This window comes from Fistularia commersonii, chromosome 16 (genome assembly GCF_037954325.1).
Source record: "Fistularia commersonii isolate RoL2024-O1a breed Wild chromosome 16, RoL_Fcom_v1.0, whole genome shotgun sequence".
NCBI lineage: Eukaryota > Metazoa > Chordata > Actinopteri > Syngnathiformes > Fistulariidae > Fistularia > Fistularia commersonii.
In genome coordinates, this window is record NC_141299.1 from 17,321,874 (window position 1) to 17,332,103 (window position 10,230).

Consider the following 10,230-nt stretch of genomic DNA (forward strand, 5'->3'; position numbering starts at 1 on the left):
CGGGATAAATAAAGTTGTTCTTATTCTTATTCTTATTCTTATTCTTCATTGGAGCTGCCAATTTCGAGGAAGACATAAGAGAAGATTTATGGACGTAGAGAGAGAGGATATGAAGGTAGTTGGTGTGAGAGAGGAGAATACAGAGAATAGGGTTAAATGGAGAAAGTTGATTCGTTGTGGTGACCCCAGAAGGGAAAAGCCGAAAGAAGAAGAAGAAGAAGAAGAAGGATTCTATTTTGCTCGACACTCAAGGACACCACACAGATCTCTACTTATACACAAATACTGATTTAAAAGAAACAACTAAAACAGCCATGATCACCAGTTGTAATTCCAGCCTCCGATCGGTAGGGGGCGCTGTTGACAACTATCGTACCGCGACTTGAACACGAAGAAGAAATTACGGTCCTCCGACCAGCAGGGGGCGCTGTGGGGTTTCCCCACCCGTTTCGAAGCAGGTGGCGAAGAAGAAGCCACTGCGCTTAACTTACCGGTCCGGTCCATTATTTGTGTCAGAAGCCTTCGTCTGCGGAGCGGGTCGGACTTCATCCATGGTCCTTCCGCTCACCGGACAACCCAAGAAATAACCGGACCTCGGCACCAGGGCGGGAGATGGATAATAGCAAACGGACGGTGGTCGTGACAGGTTGGTCTTTTTACTTTTATTTTGTATTTTATTTTTGTCCGCCGTGGTAGTCGAGCTCCCAGAATAACGCGCCGAAGTGGCTAAAAAGTTGCTCGGATGACAGCCGTTAGGAAGCTAATGGCGTCTCGGAAGGGGCCGTCGACGCGACACTCGAAGGAAAAACAATAAACAAACACGGTGAGAAAACAATAGTTGAACATTTAAGTGTTAGACGATCTTATCAATGTATAATGGTGGTAGTATTATACATTTTTATAACATTAATCAGGCTGGGTGTCACAACCGTACCACTTATTCACATCGGAGCCTAGTATGTATAATTTAACTTCTGTTTAGCTTGCATGGCTAATTTTGCTTTCAATAATCTGCCACTTCCACAGTAACATTATCATTTATGCGGTTTACCGTTTGCTTAATATTTGACTTTCGTCTGCTGCAGCTTCTCACACACATTACAGTTAATATCTATTCCAAAAGTAATTGTCAACAACTGAATTTGGCACTTGTTTTTGATTAATTTTGTCACCTTGCGTTGCTGGATGAAAATAAAAGTCTTATGCGAAGGGCACAGAGAGCTCACGTATCTTCGTTTAAGTTGCACTTTACAAAATCTGTGTAAAAGGATGCTGAAAAATTCAGCAGAGGGTGGAAAATTCTTTCAAAAGAAGAAGCCCAAAGATGATTCTTGCCAGGGATGTTGGTACATTACTCGGGGGGAATTTGCCACTTAAATCTAATTTTCACGATGCTTTCAACTTAATTTTTGGTATGATTGTTATCCTTGATAATCATTACTATTTCACTTTTGCACAATCTAGCTCTTGACATTTTATCGACGTAGATTTAACGCTGACAGCGACTTGATGTTTTCAGACACAAAGGCACAGGGAGCTTGTAGTCCCAGCTAATGGAGGATGTGTATGTAGACTGCCTGGGAACAGCAGCCTCACAATAGTGCTCGGGTTTGTAGCCACTGACCCCTCGCTCTGCTCCTTTTCAGTAGTCTGACAGACCCTCCACCCAACCCCCAGGGACCCGCTGACCTTGGAAGGTGCGGTGGAGGGGGGCGGCCATAGATCCCTATATAAACAAGGCTGAGTGAATATCTGTCGCCCACTGCTGTGTTGTAGCCTTTTTTTTTGTTCACGTCGCATCGAGTAAAGAATGTTTGTCAGTTATTCTGTTCGGGCATGAAAGAAATGGACAACAGTGCAGAGGATGAACTTTACCAATACTGTGTAAAAGTTGTCTAACAAGTTATTTACATGTTTCTATTCATTGCAGATGTCGATTGTTTGTTTTAATATAAAATTGGAATTGCTTGACTGTATCTGCTTTAGGGCAGTTTAGCCTTTTATAGTCACACTTGTCCTGGATAGCATTACCACTGTGTTTTACTTTTAAATGCAATGACGTGGCGAGGCGCTGCTGTAAATCAGTATAGTATCTCACCTGCTTTCTGAAAATGAAAGCATCAAGTATTTTATTTTATTTTTTTCATTTCAATGTGTGTCTTTGTGTTGTAGAGAAACACAAGGGCGGAAAATTCCTCTGTAATGTTTGGTTCAGTATAGTGAATGCACTGTTAGTAAAGCGTGAAAGTGCACTACCAAAAGACCTGCCGCCATGTTTTGCAGGTTTTGGACCGTTTGGAGAACACACAGTCAATGCTAGCTGGGTAGCTGTGCAGGTGAGTTTACACACAGTCAGTTTTGAAATACACATTCATAAAAGCCTTTTTGTTCTGTTGAGTGTGAACTGGACAGAATTTCAGGTAAAAACAAACAAACCAAAGCACGCTTCATAAGTGCAGCCCCTTCTGGTCTGCCTCGCACCGCGCAGCAGCCGTATGTTGTCGAATCGGTGTCCTGCCGGGGGAACTACGTGGGGTGTGAGTGGGGAGGGGGGCCAGGCTGTCTAGACAACTTGATAAGGATATTAAATGCAAACAATTGGGGCCCTTGTGGCGGGGTCGCAGACACGGCCAGAAAAGGCTCTTTTCATTAGTGGTGGGGGTCAGCGTCCAGGGCATCTTGTCCAGCTTGCAGGCCGCCGGGGGCAGGGGGGTCATCTTCAACCCCGGCCGTGATGGGACGCAGATTTGTTTTTTTCTTCGTAAAAGCTGACTGTTTTATTTCACGCTCTTTCTTTTCATCAGTTTCAGAGAAATCCTCAATGTGTTGTAAATTGCAGGATATTAATGACCGCTGTTTTGAAATAACGATAACGATTGTCTGCGAACATAAAGACTTCTCTGACTAAAACCGGAAAGAAATCTGAATCATCAGTCAGGTTGTAAAAAGTCATCGATTGCAATTTGATGGCGTGTCTGTTTTGTTTGAATAATGATATAGCTTTCAGATATCTCTCCACAGAACACTTTCCAATACTGCTGCTCTTTCAATAGTTTTCTATTTTAAAACAACATTGCTTATTATTTGCTGACAGTGACAGAATTGCTAGTATACTTATTTGACTGATTGGTTATGGTGGTGTTGGCTCGCATCCTTTTGAAAGCTGCTCCTAAAATCTTTTCTCTCTTCAGTTCATGATCTGATACAAGAAACATCTCTCAGATCATAATCGATCATTCATTCCGTTAAAGTTTTACCTGTTGATTTATATATTCTTTTTAATGTCTGTAAACACTCAGCGTCACAGTAAATCTGTAAAATGGGCACCAAGTGTGTTTTGACCTTTTAAAGGTGAATCCTGTAATACTTTGCATCGAGCATTCCTTTACAGAAAATGGAGGCGCGTGAAGTGTTGAGATATTAATCAAGCTAAAAAGCGCACACAGAAATTAAAAGTATGGTGTTTGGCTACATAAACATTCAAATGATGTGTGATGGTATATTTTCATAGGAACTGAAGAAACTTGGTCTTGGGACTGACGTGGACTTGCATGTACATGAAGTTCCAGTAGAATACCAGACGGTCCAGAGTTTGGTTCCATCATTATGGAAGAAGCATCATCCACAGGTAAGAGACGATGGCATTCAAAATTCCCCGATGTTCTAAAACTCCATAGTGAGTCAACCGTCAAATGTGGAACGTTACCTTGTACTCCATAGAAATACTAATCCAACACGCTACTGACTTTAATAACCGTCCAGTGCAGGCTTTCCATGACTTTGTCAAGTGTTTGCAGCTCCATTTCTCCACGCTGTCTTTAGTTGTTCCTCAGAGTAGTATTTTTCACAAACCTCACAATTTGTTGGAAACAGTGGCAATTCATTTTTTAAAAGTGGTGCATCTTTCACTGAGCAATATCCCAAAATGATTCTTAATGTCATGACACTGTGAGGCACCTGAATGATTGTTATCTGTTGCTCACATTGAACAAAATGAAAATTGGAATTTACCGGTAAATCTTTACATTTTTTGGCATTTTATTTCAACCTTAAAATCATTAATGTCATGTAAATGTACTGACATTATTTTGTGTGTAATCATCCATACAAAATTCAGAGACATTCAAAAGTTTAGAGTGTATCTTAAACAGCTGTTTGTTTGTTTGTTTAGAAGTTTATTTGGACGGTGTTCAATTACATTTAGCACAGAGGCAGAGATGGTTGTGCCAGATTGTAGCTCATAGCTAATTTCCATCTGTAGTCCTAGACAATACAAATTTAAAACTGTACAAAATAGACAATAATATATAAAATATACAGATAGGCAATAATATAACTATGCAATATATAAACAGGCAATAAAATATGTATTTTGCAAGTTGAAACTGCTATTGTTGTGGTATTATTACTTTGGTCATCTGGGGGCAAAACACCCGTCTGGTATTGTTAGTGTGAGCATGTTTGGTGCTCCAGAATCCAATTTTTAACGGCCCGTGTAAAGGTGTGAAAATCTGTCATGTTCTTAAGATTGTCTGGAAGCCCATTCCATTCTTTTATGGAAAAGGCAGATTGAGAAAAGCTCACATTTGAAAAGTTTTGATCAAATGGGCGCTCCAAGACACCAGTGAGTTGTGTGGCATCAAATATCACCCAGATGTTGTTTGTTCTGGGTGTCACTGATCCCAGATTTGGATTTCTTCTTTGTCATGGAAAATCACATTGCTGATACAAAACACAACACAATGAAGTGTCCAGACAGCACCATGTCTAATTCCACTTTTTCATTTTGTGCTCAAAAGTTAAGTTTAATTTTCTCTTTTATTCATTCATTATTTATGGATACCTTGAACTGATGAGAAAGGATGTCTCTAAGTCTTTATCTAGTTGTTTTTTGTTTTCCCCAGAAGAGGCTGATGGATGGGATGCCTTAAGTGAATTAAGCCTGGGAGACATTTGTGAAAAACAAAAGAACAGATTGCAGTGCATGTTCAGTAAAACCCCATCGGCAGTCCGTCCATGCCTTCATTTTTTCCACCATCTTCTCTGTGTCTTTGGGAGGTCACCGCCCGACCTTTACCACTACATTGAGGTCTCAAAACACCTTTTGTTTAATTTTCTCCCACTAAAGAGGTCACTTGGGGATCAGGTCAGAAGCAAAAATGGGTGCCAGGAGTGTAATGACTGTTGCTGTTATCTTTGTTTATTTCCTATACAGTATTTGCTGGCAGCAACAAATACTCTCTTATCCATAGAGTAAATAATTGAGAGAGAAAATGCCTATTGATGCCACCAGCCATTTTATCCAGACAGTCACCGTCCATCCACACAGATGACATCAATTAAATGCGTTGTAAGGCTCCCAACTTTGTGGAGGTGAAAGATGTACATGCGTTCTTGACAGACGCTCCCCGCGTGTGAACGCAGAAGCCAGATTTGGTGTATCGGGTATTAAGGGGTCATATTTGCCCCGTGTGACAGAGCCTTTCCCCGAAGGGAAGACGGTCAGCTGACCGGCCATCTGCTATAGAACAGGACTCCGTCTGGATCCTGCTGTTTGAGGAGGCTGTAAAATGTAAATAATTCCAACTCCAATTCCTTTCCCCCCCAGTTGGTGGTTCATGTTGGAGTCTCAGGTATGGCCACCACTGTTACGTTGGAAAAGTGTGGAAGAAATCATGGCTACAAGGGCCTGGACAACAGCAGCTTCTGCCCGGATACACAGTGTTGCATCGTGGGAGGCCCAGACTGCATCAACTCAGTCATTGACATGGAATCCGTCTGCAAGAGAGTGACCGCCTCTGGGTTGGGAGTCGCCGTATCGGTCTCCAAAGATGCCGGAAGGTAGTATTGTATCTATTTTCAGACATGTGTTATCAGAGGAACAGCCGCACCTTAGGAGAGGTCGGGCATGAAATGCTGGGAATGTGTGTTTACCCCACATGGATGTTCCCTCTAAGCGCTGCTCCAGTGTAAATCCAAGCTGAACTGTTAATAAAATTTAACACATAACAATATTATGTTTAGTTACAGTTTTATTTCATGCGCGACGTAGATTTGCTGTGCGCGCAAATCGTGGAGCGATGCGTGATTGCGCAGCTTGTGGGGACATTGCGCCACATGTGGACATTTACATAGATTGACGGGATTTTACGGATAGCAATAGTGTTTTTGCATGATTTGATTCTAGCTTCTCTATTTAGAAATATATATTCCTACATTTACAATAGATCTGGAACATTGAGTGCCACATATGGGGCATTCTATACTATTATTTAGAAAGCATTCACATGTGCTACAGATCCATTTATTGTGCAGAAATTTCTATTTTCCACTAAAAACACAAATCACATCACAACATCTATCAACACAAACATTTTTGTTGTTTCTCTGTATCAGTCATTGTGAATTCTTGTGAACAAGGGGCGTTTAATCCCCACAACCATTTACACTTAATAATAATAATAATACAGTGACTCGTGGACAAATGGTTTAGCCAGTAACTGTAGGCTTTGTCTTTTTGTATCCTCACAAACAGGTATCTCTGTGATTTCACCTATTACACGTCCCTGTACATGAGTCACGGACGCTCCGCCTTCGTCCACGTGCCTCCTCTCGGAAAGCCTTACAGCGGCGAAGACCTGGGCCGCGCGCTGCAAGCCATCATCCAGGAGATGCTGGAGCTCTTGGATCACACCAAGGAGAAAATTCACTGCCAGCAGCACTTCCACTAAGTACCCTCCAGATACCAACCAGCCTCTCCAGCCATGACCACATGAGGGAAAATTGCACTTGCCCACAAGTAGCCAAACGTCTTTTTAAAGTCAATGTCTGCAAATGTAAAAACAAACTATCAACAAAAAGGCTGTTTTCTCAGCTTTTGTCTGCAGTGTTCTTTTTCTTTTTTGTTGTTTAGTTTTTAATTAGAACGACTAATGTCAAAGCTAGAAAAAAAACAAAACAACAAAAAACTTAGTGTTTTGTTTGTTCCTTCAACAGTTCCTACACTCAGAAACCCGGGAAGGAATTTCAAAGCTTACAACAAAATTCCAGAGTTTTGTTAAGAAAATACAAGAGATACTGTAAACAGCCTATTGTACTTTCCAATAGTTGATTTACCTCAATTTTTATTCCTTCTCATTTTATTTCTGGAAAAGTGATTTTCACTTCCTTATCAAGGTGTTAGTGCCTAATATTCTATCTTCTATCTCTCGCTCTCTCTCTATATATATCTATATATAGATATATATAGATATATATATAAATTTTTTTTTTTCCTTCCCCCAGTTCCCAAAAGATGCAACCGTCCATTCTTCGCTTTCACTGTTGAATTCTTTCTTTTTTTTTTTTTTCTTTCTTTATAAGAAGTTGTAAATTTGCCTTCTTTAACAAAGGTTATTTAAATCAGGGAACGGGTTGGTTCCAGCTCATATTTCCCCAATTTGTCGGCCCGCTTCTGACTGGAAACCACAAGAGCTGGATGGAGACGTAGCCAAAGTGAGCTGTCACTTTTTACCATTTAGTCTTTCTACTAACAAAGCAATGTGACCTTACACAACAGCACTCCATGCAATCTAAACTGTTAAAATACTGTTTCCTAAAGGATTTTAAAAGGGCTGCAATAGAATTGTTTAGGTAGAAATAGGACAGAAATCAAGACCTACAGACCTTGATTGTTTCAGTCTTGCTATTTTAATGTGATTTGATACACGGGTGGACGATTGTACTATGATTTAGGGTGCAAAGATCACCAGCAGTCCCTGAACTTAACTGTAAAAGTCTTTTATGGGATTTCTTTCACCTTAAAATCTTGAAAATCGTGTTAATAATCAAAGCTTTCCATTCATCATATCAGCGACAGCTGCAAATCGTACCTGAAAATTTGTTTTTTTGTCAGACTCGGGCCAAAAAAGTTTTTTCTTCAGCACTTTCCCTTTTTTCCCCCCACTATCTGGAATTTCACAGCCTTTTTTTTTTTTTTTTTTTTTCCAAAATGTGAATGCTCAGATGTATTTCCAGTCACTTTAGCTTACAATATGTAGCTTTGCAAACATGCACAGGTTTTTGTTGTCCAACAGAACTTAAGTCTGAATGTGAGGTATGCTTCCCAGCCGAGTTAGCTTTATTTTCCTCAACATTAGCGTGACTTTTAACGTACTTTGCCAGATTCAGTCGGTCCTGGTGTGATGGTACCAGTCCTAGGTGGCGATGTTTTGGTTTTATTTGTTGGGGGAGATGTATTGTCTACAGACCAGGCTTTCCCTGTCTCCTGAATCCAGGACAAAGCACATTTTATCTCGTATGACTTAAGTTTGATCAGTTTCAGTCTGTAACTCTCAGTCCTGAAAAGTTCAACACATCGTCTCAGCCATCTGTGAAAATCCTGAATCAGTTTTTGGGAAAACGTTGAGCTAGAAGTAAGTTTTAAAATAACTCTATACTGTGCTTAGTGTTGCGACATCTAAAATGTGTTCTACTTGAGATGAGCCAGATGGTGCCAATGAGTTTATGTAGTTAATTACCTATTATTTCTCTTTGTTTGTCACTTTAATATCTTTTCTGTGCCAATATTTTTCTATTTTGTCTGTGTAGCAAGCAGGTCCACCTAGCAGATCTGATTTTGAGTTTGTTTGTTTTTTTTTTCCTTTGGATTCTGATTTTGATAACTATTTTGTAAAGTGTGTGTGTGTGCGCGTGTGTGTATTCCTATGATCCGAATCTTGTGGAATTACTCAATATTGTTCTGAATTAGTTGTTGGTGGTGGTGATATTCATTGTGTGGCATTCTGACTGCCAGGATGTGCTTGTGCTGCCCCTAAAATGGCCATGGCCTCCATTCATGTCTGGTTCATACATGAAGTGACCGCTGACCATGACTCTTCTGTGCCTTGCTGTCGTTTACGTATGTTATGCCTTAAAAATGTTTGGCGGGTCAGTACTGAGACGTAAACAGATGTTGTTTAGGCAAATGTTTGACTACCTCAAATTATTATTATTATTATTTTTTTTAATTTCTTATGTTCTTTGTTATATAACATATGGGTCTGAATTATCGTGAGTTGCCCCGTCCTCTGCAACGTATCTTCTCTTCTGATATTGTCAAAGCACTATTATAATGGAATGTGGCTTTGAAATAAAGAAAATGATCACAAGTGATAATGTGGTGTTTTCTCTTTTTTAATAAGCAATACAGTTTAGACTTAGGGTTTAAGTAGCCTGGGACTGTAAGCTTGTCAATAAATCAAACAGTATGTGTATGTTCAGTTGTCAAGAGAAATGATTAAATGATTGTGTTTGTATGTAATAGCTACAACCACAAAGTTTGAAGCTATGTAGTGATCACCGTAAATATATACACTGCTCAAAAAAAAAATGAAGGGAACGCTAAAACAACATGCTAGAGCTGAAATACTTTGTTCTTTCCATACTTGAATGTGCTGATGATAAAATCACACTGAAATGATCAAATGTATGAACCCATGGAGGTCTGGACTCCAAAATGAAAGAGGGAAAACACTCCAGGCTGATATAATGTCCTTAAAACAAGTCAAAGTGGACGGTTTGATTTCCACACAAATGTGACTGACTTGGAGTTACATTGTGTTGAAGTGTTCTCCTTATTTTTTTGAGCAGTATGTCTTTTAAGAGAACCATACAGGACTATCTCAGAAAATTAGAATATTATGATAAAGTTCTTTATCTTCTGTAATGCAATTACAAAAACAAAAATGTCATACATTCTGGAGTCATTACAAATCAACTGATATATTGCAAGCCTTTTATTATTTTAATATTGCTGATTATTGCTTACATCTTGAGAAAACTCCAAAATCCTACCTCAAAATATTAGTATATCATGAAAAAGTAATTTTTTTTTTTTAATTGCATTACAGAAGATAAAGAACTTTATCACAAAATATTCTAATTTTCTGAGACTCCGAATCAGAATGACTTTATTGATCCCATGGGGGAAGTTGCTTTTTTTGTTGCAGAAGCAGCTGAGAAAATATAAGCGTCAGTATAAAAAAAATTATAAAAATCTCTCGAAATATTAGAATATCATGAAAAAGTAATTTTTGTTTACAGAAGATAGAGAACTTTATCACAATATTCTAATTTTCTGAGACTCCGAATGACTTTATTGATCCCATGGGGAAAGTTGCTTTTTTTGTTGCAGAAGCAGCTAAGTAAATATAAGTGTCAGTATAAAAAAAATTAAAGAAATCGCACAAA

General features: G+C 39.3%; 1 protein-coding gene across 1 annotated transcript; it reads left to right on the forward strand.

Annotated features, from left to right (window-relative positions):
• Positions 1-451: 451 nt before the first annotated feature.
• LOC147226124 (pyroglutamyl-peptidase 1-like) lies at positions 452-9,149 on the forward strand. The gene is made up of 5 exons (XM_086162392.1): positions 452-646; positions 2,284-2,336; positions 3,512-3,628; positions 5,609-5,841; positions 6,536-9,149. The coding sequence occupies exons 1-5, from the start codon at positions 613-615 to the stop codon at positions 6,729-6,731; spliced, it is 633 nt and encodes a 210-aa protein (XP_086018518.1). The 5' UTR covers positions 452-612; the 3' UTR covers positions 6,732-9,149.
• Positions 9,150-10,230: the final 1,081 nt, after the last annotated feature.